This window comes from Dictyostelium purpureum, assembly GCF_000190715.1.
Source record: "Dictyostelium purpureum unplaced genomic scaffold DICPUscaffold_140, whole genome shotgun sequence".
Classification (NCBI taxonomy): domain Eukaryota; phylum Evosea; class Eumycetozoa; order Dictyosteliales; family Dictyosteliaceae; genus Dictyostelium; species Dictyostelium purpureum.
Genome location: NW_003519477.1, coordinates 1 through 13,335, shown reverse-complemented (window position 1 = coordinate 13,335; position 13,335 = coordinate 1). Strand labels below are relative to the sequence as shown.

The window sequence follows — 13,335 nt, the reverse complement described above, 5'->3', positions numbered from 1 at the left end:
AAAAAAATAAAAAAAGGGAAAAATAAAAATTTATTTAAAAATATAAAAAAATAAAAAATTTAAAAAAAAAATTCTATAAAATATTTGTTATGTATCATTGTAACGGTTTCGAAATAAATATCTCCAAGTTTTAGTTTAATATCTCCATTTTCTTTTTTTAAAATATTTTTAAATTTTAAATAAAATATCAACACTATCTTTTTTTTTTTTCTATTTATAAAAGATGATCGAAAAAAAAAAAACAGTTTTTATACATTTGGTATATAAAGTATCAAAATACACACAATCAATCACACACCCAATCACTTTATCCTTAGTTTTAAAGTATTCAGTGAATTATTGGGTGTGTGTGTGTGGTTTAAAATATAAATATAGTGGGTGTATTTTAAAAAAATAGTAAATTTTGATTTAATTATCAAAATTTATATATATATATATATATATTTACACAGAGATATACACCCAATCACACCATACATAACATAGACATAGACACAGACACAACAAAATACATACACAACAACTAAACACCAAAAACAACAACAACAACAATTTAAATTTATCTTTCGTGATTGGTCAATTCACTTTATTTTTTTAAAATAATAAAATTAATATAATCATCAAAAATAAATTAAATTTATCAATAAATAATTAAATAATTAAATTGTGTTATTATTATTATTTTTTTTATTTTTTGAAATCATAAAATTTTAAAATAAAAAAAAAAAGAAATAATAAAAATTTAAAAAAAAAAAGAGAAAAACAACCATAAAATTTGATTTAATCTCATCTATTAAAAATAATAATACATCATCTGACATAAAATAAAAATAGTTGATTAATTAGGCCTGTGGTTGTTGTTGTTTTAGTGTTTGATTTTATACAATATACTCTACTTAAAATTATACTATTTTTTTTATTTTTTTTTTTTTCTCTAACCCCACAATTTGAAAAAATTATAATAATCCATTCATCAGTCAGTACAGTACATATGTAAAAATATTTTAAACTTTCTAAATTTGTATTTTAAAAATTAAAAATAATAATCATAATAATAATCATAATAATAATAATAATAATAACTCTTTGATGGAAATTAAAATTTTAAATAAAATTTAAATTAAATAAAATTAAAAAAAATATCAAAATAAAATAAATTTTAAAAAAAAAAAAAATATAAATAATTTAATCCTTTCCTTCATTCTTACATCAATCCAATCAATTATACACCTAATAATAACTACAATTTATAAAATACAATTTTCATTATATAATTTAATTTATCACATAATTTTTTTTTTTTAAATTTAAAGCATTTCTATTTTTTATTTCCTAAGTTTTTTTTAAAGCATTTTATTTATTTATTAATTATTGTACAAAATTTGTAAATATGACATTATTTCGTATGTATATTTTATAAATTTATTAAAGAGAAAAAATATATATTAATTTTATATATATTTTTTTTAATATATAGAATCAATTTCAGAAATCTCACCAAAAACCAAAGTTATCCTTAACTCTACCTCGAATAATTTTATAAATACCGGGTTAATAATGGATAATAACCAAGTCTACTTTTTCAACTACACTATCCCAGGTCAAAAAAAGAATGTAATCATTAAATACTACTTCAAACCATAAATAAAAAATCAAAAAAAAAAAAGAAAAAAAATTATAAATTATAAGTTATAAGTTATAAATTATATATTCTAATTAACCCATCATCTATTTATTTATTTATTAAAAAAAAAAAAAAAAAAAGCAATAAATTTTATTATTTATTTTTTAAAAAAAAAAAAAAACTTTTATTTTATTGGTATGATTGATTCTTTTTACATGTGTGTTATTTTTTAATTTGAAATTCTTTTTACATCGTATTTATTTACATCTGATTCGATTTTTGGCTCTGTACCTTTATAATAATAATTATAGGATGCTATATGATAGAATGAATCTCTATTTGAAAGTTCGTTATTATTGCTACTATTGCTGTTGTTATTTTCATTTATGCTGTTACTAATAAAATCTATATGATATGTTACAAAGTTACCAAGTGGGTCATTGGCAAAATAAGTTTTATGATAAGGGGTTGAATCCTTAAATGATGGATCCCATGGTACCCATCCAATGGAATGAACGTAAAATTCGACACGAACATGAGTTTGATTATCATTTTCTGGTCTTTCCAACTCGGTGTTTCTACCAAATAATAGTCTGGATGGTATTCTATTGTATCTAAAAATAGCGGCTACTAAAACACAATGGCATGTACAATCACCCGATCTAAGCTCAACAGTTTTCAATGGTTCCAAGTTTCCTTCGTGTGGATATTTGTATTTAATGTTGGAGTAGATCCAGAGAGAAACACGATATGCAAAACAAAGAACACTTTCAAAGGTGCCATCTGAAAATCTCTTTGGGAACAATTGATATTGGTCGATAAATGATTTGAATTCGGTAGTGTTATAATTAATCTTTGATGTTGGTCTAAGATAAAAATCGAGCTCTTGTTGTGATATTGGTTCAACATTTGGTAAATTATCACCACTTTGCAATGGTACCAATAGTAACTTATACAAGTCAACATCAATTCTGTATTTTAATTTGAATATGGACATGCTATTATTGCTGCTTTTTGATGATGGTGATGATGAATTGAGTGTTGGAGATGATAATAACAATGGTGATGTTGATGAGGTGGATGATGATAATGAAGAGGATGATGGAGATGAGGTTAATACTGGTGATGAAGATGCAGAAGACGAAGACGAAGTGGAAGGTACATTAAATGCAATTTTAAACATTGATTGGAAAACTGAATGATTTTCAACTTGTGACTGAGCAATAATAGCATCTGTTACTGGATCATGTAGGGTAAATGATGAATATCTAATTCTCTGACTTTGTGTTTGTGGTGGAACTGGCATCCAAAACATTAATGTATTTAAATTACATCCTGGTTTAAATGTAATCAATTTTGTATAAACTGTTGAAGCTGAATAATTATAAACCCTATTTAATTTAAAATAATTATAATCCCATACTATAAAAAAATAATTAGTATTTAATATAAAAAAAATTTAAAAAAAAAAACTATATTTACATTGTTGGTGGATTGTATAATCATTAAGTAGCTGAATGAATGGTGGTGGTGAGTTTAATGTTATTGGAGTTTCTTTTATATTTGGTAAGGGTTTTGAAAATAGCTTATCACCATTTGATTTAACAACTTGGTTATTTGAACTATTATTATTGTTACTATTACTATTGTTAGATTTTGCTAATTCATTTTGAGATGGTTCATATCGTTTATTTGACGATTTTGGTGATGATTGATGATTTTGTTGATTTTGTTGATTTTGTTGATTTTGTTTTGAATTGCTATTGTTACTATTATTAGTGTTAATAGTAAAATTAGATAATTGTATTTGATCGAAATCTAAACTTAAACTATTTAATGGGTTATAAAAGGATGGCTGTTGTTCTAAAAGTATCGAGCTATTTGAATGAAGAGTCTGTAAGAATTGAAATAATTCTGAAAGACTTATTTGAATTTTAATGAGTGGATTGTCGAATCTTTCGATCTTGTCATTGAATAATTGATTTATAATTTGACATGTGTATTCTTTTAATTCGCTTATATATTTATTCTTGGGGTCTCCACTGTTTAAATTTGCTGATAACAATAATTCTACACTGTTATTTAAACTGTCGATTACATTTATATTATTATTTACTTTTTTTAAAATTTCACAATAATCTGAAATTGATTCAAAATTTGGCTTTTGTTTATCATTCCATTCTTTAATTCCTCCTTCCACATAACCCAGTATATTAACGCTGTACTCAGATAAAGGATGTCCTTGTTCAAACTCCTTTAAAATATATTTGATCGTACTTGTTTTGGCTAAATATAAATCTTTGATCGATTTAACATAATTATTTATCGATTCATTTATCAATAAACATTTATCGTTTAATTTTTTAAATTCACTTTTTATAAACTCAAAAGAGTCCAGTGAAATCTTTTGATTAAAAAAAAAAAAAATTAATAACCCAAAATATTTTTTTAAAAAAAGTTGGAAAATTTATTTATTTCATTCCAAAATATGGGAAAAAAAAAAAAAAAAAAAAAAAAAAAAAAAAAAAAAAAAAGCGGGTTTTTAATTTTTTGGAGGGGTTTTTATTTTATTAAAGGGAACCGCTTTTTTAAAAAGATTTGAACATACCCTCCCCTTTTTTCCGTATTGGCCTGGTTTAATTTTTATACATTTTTCACACATTTAAAAAAATCAAAATTAAAAAAAAGAAAAAAAGGGAAAAATTAAAAAAAAAAATTTAAAAAATTTAAAAAAAATAATATTTTTTTTCTTTAAATATTAAAAAAATTTTTTGGGGCCCCCCAATTTGTTTGATTGTTTTTTGCGTATTATTATTTGGTTCTTAGAAAAAAATCTCCCCAACCCCAATTTCATAACCGCCCTCGATGCTATGTTTGTTTTTTTTTTTTTTTTCTCATTTTATCAGCACCACGAGGATTAACAGGTCAAATAGTGTATTTTTGAAACTTAACACCCACCATGATTCCTTTTTAAGTTTTTTTTTTTTTTTTTTTTCAAAAAATCATCTTGCTTTTAAAAATTTGGGTTATTATAAATACGTTTATCTATAATGTTACAAATATCTGTATAATACTTAAATGATATTGATAAAATATCATAAAAATAATTTATAATAATAAAAAAAAAAAAGTAAAATAATTATTAAAAATAAAATTAATTTAATGTAAAATGAAAAACAAATTTAACCCACATTTCTATTTATGTTTAAATTTTATTTATTTTTATTTTAAAATATTTGTTTTAATATAATTTATTTAATTTTAAAAATAAAATATTTTTCATATGGGGTATATATTTTTAAAAAAAAAAAAAAAAAAAAAAATTTAGAAATTTATTAAAAAATTTTAAAAAAAATTATTTATTTCAAATAATAGAAATAAAAAAAAAAAATAGGTTCTTCAAAGTTGAAAAGGACAAAAAAAAAAAAAATAATAATAGTTTTTTAATAAATTATGATATTACCCTATTGTTTATATAAATATTAATTATTTATATTTCGAAATGAGTATAAATAGTAATACAATTAATAATAAAGAAGAAATGGCCCCAATTAAAACAGTTTCAACAGAGAACAATAGTGACAATAAAGGAACAAATAAAAAAGACAACAATAAAGATAGTAATAATAGTATAAATATTAATAATAATAGTACTAATAATAGTATTAATAATAATAGTATTAATAATAACAGTAATAATAATAATGATAAAGAATTATTAACAGATATTAATAATTTAAAAATCTCATTATTACCACCACCTCCACCCCCACCATTAAAAAAAAAAACACTTTCAAATAATATAAATAATGACACTAATAGCAATAATAAAATAAATTGTGTTGGTAATCTAAATATATCAACAAAATTATTGTTAGAAGGATTCAAAAGAGACACATTAACAAGAACTAAAACTAAAGTTAGAACATCCGATGGAAGAGTTTTTGAAGAGGAGTTATCGTCTAGTGGCCATAATATAGTTTACAAAGGATTGGACGAAAGTACTTCAATTAAAATTTATAAAGAGACTACAAACTTAACAGCATTTAATTATTGTAAAAAATTTAAACAATGGATCCCATATACACATATTGAAAATATAGTTTTACCACCTCAATCACCACCAATATCAACAAATAATGAAGATAATATTAATGATTTAAGCAATAGTAATAGTAATAGTAATAGTAATAGTAATAGTAATAGTAATAGTAATAGTAATAGTAATAGTAATAGTAATAGTAATAGTAATAATAATAATAGTAGTAACAATAATTTTAAAATTTTAACTTATATAACATTTAATGTTTGGTTTGATAGTTTTTTATGGAGAGAAAGGGCAAATCAATTGTTTAAACTAATTCAAGATAAAAATCCAGATATAATATGCTTACAAGAGGTTACTCCATTGTTTTTAGATTATTTAAAGAAACAATACTGGGTTAAGGAGAGTTACTGTATTTCGGATAGTGGTGACCTAGATACAGTTTATCCATATGGTGTGGTAGTTTTATTTAAATATGATTCCGTAGTACTCAAGCAAATGTCTTTATGTCCATTACCAAATACAAATCAATCAAGAAAAATGATTTCTTCAATATTTTCAATTCATAATGATAGTAGCAACAACATTACCAATAGTAGTAATAGTAGCAGTGGTAGTAATAATAATAGTAATATATTAATTTCAATATCAACAGTACACCTAGAAAGTTTAGATAGTAATTCAGAATCAAGAATTAAACAATTTAATATGGTCTCCGATTTTATAGATAAAAGATATATAGTATTTAATGGATGTCCTATTAAACACCACTTTATAATGGGCGATTTTAATTTCGGTTCAAATTCAATAGAAAATTCAGAAATTTCGAAAAGAGAGTTTAATGACGTTTGGAAAGAGTTCAACATTAATGACCCAGAGGGCTATACATATGTAAAAAAGACTAAGCGTGTAGATAGAATGATTTTTAAATCCTCCAAAGGGACTTTATTCGATTCAGTCCCTATTCAATCAGAACTCAAGCCTTTACAGTTATCTTTAATTGGGTTCGAACCCTTAGAATTAGATTCAAAAATCCGTAAAAATGAAAATATACCTTTAGAAGAACCGATATATGCAAGTGACCATTATGGTTTATTGGGAAAATTTAAATTTATTTTTAATAATAATAACAATAATAGTTAATCACGTGATGTTAATAATGTAAATATTTAAATCTTTAATTAAATAAAAAAGATAAAAAAAAAAAAAAAAAAAATAAATATTAAATATTAGAAAACATTTCGTAATATTCACATCTGCATCCTTTTCACTTTTTGGGAATCAACAGATACAATAATAACAGTTTTAAATGACACTATTATCACCCTTTTAACCCACAAAAAGAATTTTTTTTTTTTTTTATTTATTATTTTTTTTTTATACCTCTTTAATAATAATAATTTTTTTTACACCATTATTTAATTTTTTTTTTTTTTTAATTTTTATTTAATTTTTTTATATTAGCGTTCAAGCAAAACATATAATGAATTATAAAACAACATATAAATTAAGTGAACCATACAATTATTTAAGTGACTTAGAGTTTTCAACAAATGATCAAGAATCATTCTGGGATCAAGTTGCTAAAAAATATGTTTATTGGTAAGTAAATAATATATTAATGTATATTTAATAATTAAATAAATTAACTAACAAAGTTTTAAAACATTAGGGATAAACCATATGATCAAATATTCAATTTTAATGAAAAAACCAAAGCTTGTGAATGGTTTAAAGGTGGTAAATTAAATACTTGCTATAATATTCTTGATAGAAATATCAAAGAAAGAGAGAATGATATTGCTTTTGTTCAAGAGATCCCACAAAAGAATCTTAGATACCAGATCACTTACAGGGAGTTTTATGATCAAGTTTTAATTTTTTCAAGGGCTTTAAAGAATATTGGTATTAAAAAAGGTGATGTCGTAATGATTTATATGCACGATTCAATCCAGGTTCCAATTGTAATGCTATCGTGTGCTCGTATAGGTGCAACTCATAATGTCTGCTATAATGGGTTTTTTGTTGATAGTTTGGTTCAAAGTATAGAGGACAGTAAACCAAAACTAATCGTCACATCAAATTATGGATATGTTTACAATTCCATTCACTATAATTCTCTTACAATCAAAGAGTCCATATCAAAGTCATCCCATAAGCCAGAAAACGTTATTGTTTATAATAGAAAAGATTTTGAATGTGACCAACCTGAAAAATATTTAGAAATCAGTAACTGCAATTTTCTCGATTGGGATCAACTTATCAAAGATTTAGAACCTTTGCAAGAGTATGAACCTTTAGATTCGCTCCATCCAATATTTTTTTTGTTTACAAGTGGGACTACTAATAAACCAAAAGGTATACTAAGAGAGACTGCTAGTCAATTGGTTTCTTCAAATTACTTTATTAGAAACCAGGTTGGGTTACAACAAGGTGAAACTTGGTACTCAAAAGCACCATTGGGTTGGGCAAGTGGGCATACATGGACTGTATATGGGAATTTGGCAGTTGGTTCAAGAAGTGTTATAATTGAAGGTTCTTTTAATAGTGATACCCAGGTTGAAGATTATTGGGGTTCCATTGAAAGAAATAAAGCAAATAGAGTTTTAATCACACCCTCCACAATTAGAGTTTTAATTAAAACTGATCCAAATGGAGATATAGCATCAAAATTTGATTTGTCAAGTTTAAAAAAAGTTACCATCACATCAGAAAGATCACATCAGATTTTAATTGACTATTTAGAAAATAAAGTAGTAAAGAGACCCATTGTAAATAACGAATATGGCCAAACAGAGGCTGGAATGATTAATATTGGTTACTCACCATCTCAATACCCATCCCGTACAGATTCAATAGGCAAGCCCAACCCAGGTGGACATTACTTTAGGGTAGTTTCAAAATGTAAAAAAACAAATTTAATCACAGAATTAAAAGCAAATCAGATTGGTGAACTCGTTTTAAAGTTTCCATTACCACCAGGATATGTCGCAAGTTTAGTTGGGGATGATTCAGATGGCAGCCTATATAAAAAACAATTTCTCTCTGAATATGAAGGATACTTTGACTCGGGTGATATGGGTTACTATGATGAGGATGGTTACTTTTACTATGTATCTCGTTCAGGTGACACTATATCAGTAGGCGCACTACTTATCAATTGTTCAACAATCGAAAATGAAATCTTAAGACACCCCAAGGTAAGTGACTGTTGCGTCGTTGGGGTTAGTGATGATATTTTATTGCAGGTACCAATTGCATTACTCGTATTACATGAACAATTTTGTTATGAAACCGACTCGAAAGAAACTGAAGAGCTTTTTAATCAATTAAACCAAAGTATAGAAAATGTTTTTTCAATTCGTTTACAGTTAAAATCTATTATAATTGTTAAACAATTACCTAAAAACAAAACCAATAAGAAATTAAAATCTTTGGTAAAATCAATTTTCAATGGTTTGGAATTCACAATTCCTCCACTTATCGAGGATGTATCTGTCATAAATGAATTGGTAGAAGAGTATAATAAATATAAAAAAAACAATTCAAACAGTTCAACAATTTATAAAAAAAGATTAAACTTTTAGGTATAAAGAACCAATTTTATTTTTTAAAAGGGCAAAAAAAAAAAAAAAAAAAAAAAATATAAATAAATAAATGAGATACTTGAAAAATTGTCCATATAAAAATATCTCACTTACTAAAAAGTTTATTCTTCTTTATTGGTTTAAAAAAAATATATTTTTAATTTATTAATAAATTTTAAAAAAAAAATATTTTTAATTTATTAATAAATTTTAAATAAAAAAAATTTTTTTTTTTTTTTTTTTTGTGTTAATTTTTTAATTATTATAATAATAAAATAAATTTATAATACACACAGTTATTTAAAATAATAATAATATGGAATATCAGGATTTCGGTAATGTTTTGAATGATCAAGACGATATTAATGATTCAAGTGATGAAGAGAATTTATATAATACTAGTAGGTTCGATCCAAATGAATCTTTTAGTTTTATCGAAAACCTAATGCAAACCGATTTGTTAGAATTTTTGGATTCAGACAATGAAAATGATTCAGAAACAAATTTTAATAAAAAAATTGACAACATTATATTCAATTTATATGAATCAACAAATCAAAAATGTAATAATAAAAAAAAAGAAAAAAAAAAGAAACAAATTTCATTAGAAGAATTAAAAAGAAAAAAATCAATTTTAAAAAAACGTTGTCAATTATTGAAACAAATTGAAAAAAGAACCGACTCTATTCTAGATTTATATTTATCATATGATTTGCTGGATGATAAAAGAACAAAGAAAATGAAAAGAGAACATGTCAATCCCAAAAGAATAGAAAAAAATTTAAATAGACCTAATTTTTCCTATAAAATTAATAAAAAACCATCAATAGATAATGAAAAAGAATTAAAAAATAAAGATTGGGTTCAATTGACTGGTTTACCACAACATATTTTAGATTGGTTATATAAAAAAATAGAACCCCAAATAAAAAATCAAACTAATAGATTATCACCAAAATCAAGAATTCATTTATTTTTAACATTTTTAAAGGTATTTATAAGATATTATATCAAATGAATATTTTATAAAATATATTAATATTAATATTTCAACCAATACTTAAATTAGATGGGTGCTAATTCATATACAATACTTTCAACAACTTTTGGTGTTAGTCAATCATATATTTCAAGAGAAGTCAATGAATTGGTTTACATATTTTTGTCTTCACTTTACATTATTTCTTTAGATCAAATTAATAAAGATGAAATATATTGTATTGATTTTGCACATAAAAGAGAAAGAGATAAGGAAGATTATCTTAGATTGGATGTTGGAGAACCAAGTTTATCATCAAAAGTTTTAGTTTTAAAAATATCAATTTTTTTATATTTAGATTATACATTTTTCAGGAGTTGCTCTCAAGTTAATCATAACTAAAGGTACAACTCCAAAAAGATATTGTATAAATTCTAATTATAAAATTGATAACTATTATTATTTTTATTATTTAGCTATTATGGTATTTATTGTTTATTTGTTTATTTGTTTATTTTTTATTTATAATGATAAAGCTTTTTTGAATAGCTAAAATTAAAATATTGAATTAAAAAAAAAAAAATGAAAGGAAAGGAAATTAAAGTTTGGAATTATAGAATTTAGATTAGCAAATTTATTATTAAATCAAATTTATTTAAAATAATTTGATTTAAATAATAAAAAAGGGATGGTCATCTCTTCCTTAAACAGGGCGAAGTAGCATGTCTGTACTTCAAGACTACCCACCATAACTAACCACAGTTATTAAAAACTTTAAACTACCAACGCGCAAGGTAAGAAAAGTATATAGTAAATAAAGAAGAGTAGGGATATAGTTATTCGCTTCTTGATTTATACAATTTAAATTGAATGGCCGAACACACACACATACAGATTAATAACACAATAAACAAAAACCAATACAATTAATTGACACAGAAGATTCTTATTATGACTATATATATCTCTTGCGGTTTAAATATCTAGTATTTCTTTAAATTAATAAAAAACCCTTGGGGATTAAACCATAGGCAATTTATATCGTTATATTATTTCTAAATAATATCAATCGACATTCAATTTAATTTAATCTCTTTATTTTTCCTCTATTTCTTTTTTAATTTTTTATTATTTAATTATAATTTTTTTATTATCATCAAAATATATTTATTGCTGTTATTGTTTTATCTTACCATTGGTTATTTAAAATGATTTTTTTTATTTAAAAATTTTCATTTTATATTTTTTTAAATTTATCCCCATTTTCAAATTTTTTTCTCAAAATATTAAAATATTTTATTTTTCTAAAAATCTTTTAAAATAATTTTCTTTATTAAATTTTTAAAATAATTTTTCATTAATTAAAGATATGAAAAAACAAAGAAATTTTCTCTTTTCATAAATTTTTTTTTGAATATTATAATAAAATATTATAGTTATTACCATAGTAATTTTTTTTTTTTTTTTAATTTTTTAAAATTTTTTTTTATTATGTTGTGTTTAAAAAATTAGATGATTACCAATGATTGTGATTATGGCAGATTTACATTTTTTTCTTTATTTAATTTAATTATTAAAACTATTAATTATTAAAATTTATTTATTAAATGATTATTTAATTAAATTTATAAATAATTTAGTTTTTAAAATATTGATTGGTTTATCTATGCATGGATGCTTTACAAGTGAATCTAAGTGGTGGTTTTTTACTTGCATGGTCCAATAATTGTTTCAATTTCTATTTATTGTTTTTTGGTGGTGGTGTAAAGTTTTGTTGAAGAGTTTTGATATATGAATGGTGTAAATCTTTTAATAAATTCTTATGAGTACTGCATGACCTCCTGTGCTGAAAACATTATGGAATTTTGAAAAACTAGTTGAGATAAAAAAGTAATTGTTGATATTGATCTAGATGAAATGATGCCCTGGATTATCTCTAATTTGAAGGTAGGGCTTTGTAAATAACCAACTTTTACTTTTTTAAATTGTCAGTTTCATTATTTGATAATGAAAGGGGTGAGCTATCAGAAGTGCTACATGAATTGCTATTTAAACTTGATGAGGAGCTTGGACAAATTGGAGAACTTTTATCTGGTCCATTACTAGTTGAATTATCATTGAAGTGGTTAGATAATTCATAACTGTTGCAAATTGGAGCATTTGAAAAAAATTCAACAGATGATTTGGCCATATCATCGTATTGTTTTTTTTTCAAAGCTAATTTAGATTGTGAATCTTTTAATTTTAATCTTAGTGATAAAATTTCTTTTTTTGCAACCTTTTTTATTTCAGATAATTGCTCTGATGCATCGTCCAATCTTGACTCTGCACGTACTCTGAGGGCATTAAATTTATAAGCCTGAACTTGAATTTCATTATTAAGTTTCGAGTTAGTTTCTTCAAGCTCAATGGTTTTCTAAATTAAAAGAATAAAATAAAAAATAAAATAAGATATTAGTAAAAAAGTTTTGATTTATAATATTAAATATTAAAAAACATTTGCTGATCATTAATAGTTAATATTAATATTGATTTATCAATAATAACAATTTCTATTTTAATATTTACCTTTTTTAATTTTGCTGATTCAGTTTCTGATAAAGGTTGATTTAGTACATTCTTCATTTCATTTTCATAAACTGATAGCAATCTTTTTAATTTTAAAGAATTATTTTAATTTTTTTCTAGTTTTGATCTAATAACCGCATTTTCATTTGATAGGATTGCCTTTTCTTCGGAAAACTAAATATTTTTAATAAGTAAATATTAATAAATTATTAAATATAGTTTATGTTAAATGAAACTTACTTTCATCATAATTTCATTCTTTTGGTTTTCCAAAAGATGATCAACATCTTCTTTATTAAACATTTTAACATTATTATTTTGTTGATGTTGTGGACTATAGTATTTGATGATGATTGCGGTACTAATGAAATTAAATAAAGAAAAAACAAAAATAAAGAAAACAATGAATAAATAATCTAAATTATCTAAATCAAACATTTTTATTATTACTATTAACAATAAATTGTAGTGGTTAAAATATATATACAAAATAAATAAATAACTAATTAAAAAAAAATATGGTGATAACTAA

General features: G+C 23.1%; 6 protein-coding genes across 6 annotated transcripts; 4 read left to right on the top strand and 2 right to left on the bottom strand.

The window, feature by feature from the left end:
• The first annotated feature begins 1,219 nt into the window (after nt 1-1,219).
• On the top strand, nt 1,220-1,714 carry DICPUDRAFT_94691 (uncharacterized protein). Its single transcript, XM_003288567.1, has 2 exons — nt 1,220-1,403; nt 1,478-1,714. Exons 1-2 carry the CDS (start codon nt 1,391-1,393, stop codon nt 1,642-1,644), a joined length of 180 nt encoding a protein of 59 aa, XP_003288615.1. The 5' UTR covers nt 1,220-1,390; the 3' UTR covers nt 1,645-1,714.
• Nucleotides 1,715-1,853: 139 nt separating this feature from the next.
• DICPUDRAFT_79392 (uncharacterized protein) lies at nt 1,854-4,286 on the bottom strand (the record flags this gene model as incomplete). The annotated part of the gene is made up of 3 exons (XM_003288552.1): nt 1,854-3,046; nt 3,107-4,028; nt 4,233-4,286. 3 exons carry the CDS (start codon nt 4,284-4,286, stop codon nt 1,854-1,856), a joined length of 2,169 nt encoding a protein of 722 aa, XP_003288600.1.
• An 879-nt stretch (nt 4,287-5,165) lies between these two features.
• DICPUDRAFT_79391 (uncharacterized protein) lies at nt 5,166-6,812 on the top strand (the record flags this gene model as incomplete). Its single annotated transcript, XM_003288566.1, has 1 exon — nt 5,166-6,812. One exon carries the CDS (start codon nt 5,166-5,168, stop codon nt 6,810-6,812), a length of 1,647 nt encoding a protein of 548 aa, XP_003288614.1.
• Nucleotides 6,813-7,106: 294 nt separating this feature from the next.
• On the top strand, nt 7,107-9,353 carry DICPUDRAFT_48018 (uncharacterized protein). The gene is made up of 2 exons (XM_003288565.1): nt 7,107-7,271; nt 7,342-9,353. Exons 1-2 carry the CDS (start codon nt 7,153-7,155, stop codon nt 9,254-9,256), a joined length of 2,034 nt encoding a protein of 677 aa, XP_003288613.1. The 5' UTR covers nt 7,107-7,152; the 3' UTR covers nt 9,257-9,353.
• A 219-nt stretch (nt 9,354-9,572) lies between these two features.
• DICPUDRAFT_79389 (uncharacterized protein) lies at nt 9,573-10,637 on the top strand (the record flags this gene model as incomplete). Its single annotated transcript, XM_003288564.1, has 2 exons — nt 9,573-10,247; nt 10,326-10,637. 2 exons carry the CDS (start codon nt 9,573-9,575, stop codon nt 10,635-10,637), a joined length of 987 nt encoding a protein of 328 aa, XP_003288612.1.
• Nucleotides 10,638-12,207: 1,570 nt separating this feature from the next.
• DICPUDRAFT_152850 (uncharacterized protein) lies at nt 12,208-13,241 on the bottom strand (the record flags this gene model as incomplete). Its single annotated transcript, XM_003288551.1, has 2 exons — nt 12,208-12,651; nt 13,044-13,241. The coding sequence occupies 2 exons, from the start codon at nt 13,239-13,241 to the stop codon at nt 12,208-12,210; spliced, it is 642 nt and encodes a 213-aa protein (XP_003288599.1).
• Between the last annotated feature and the right edge of the window lie 94 nt (nt 13,242-13,335).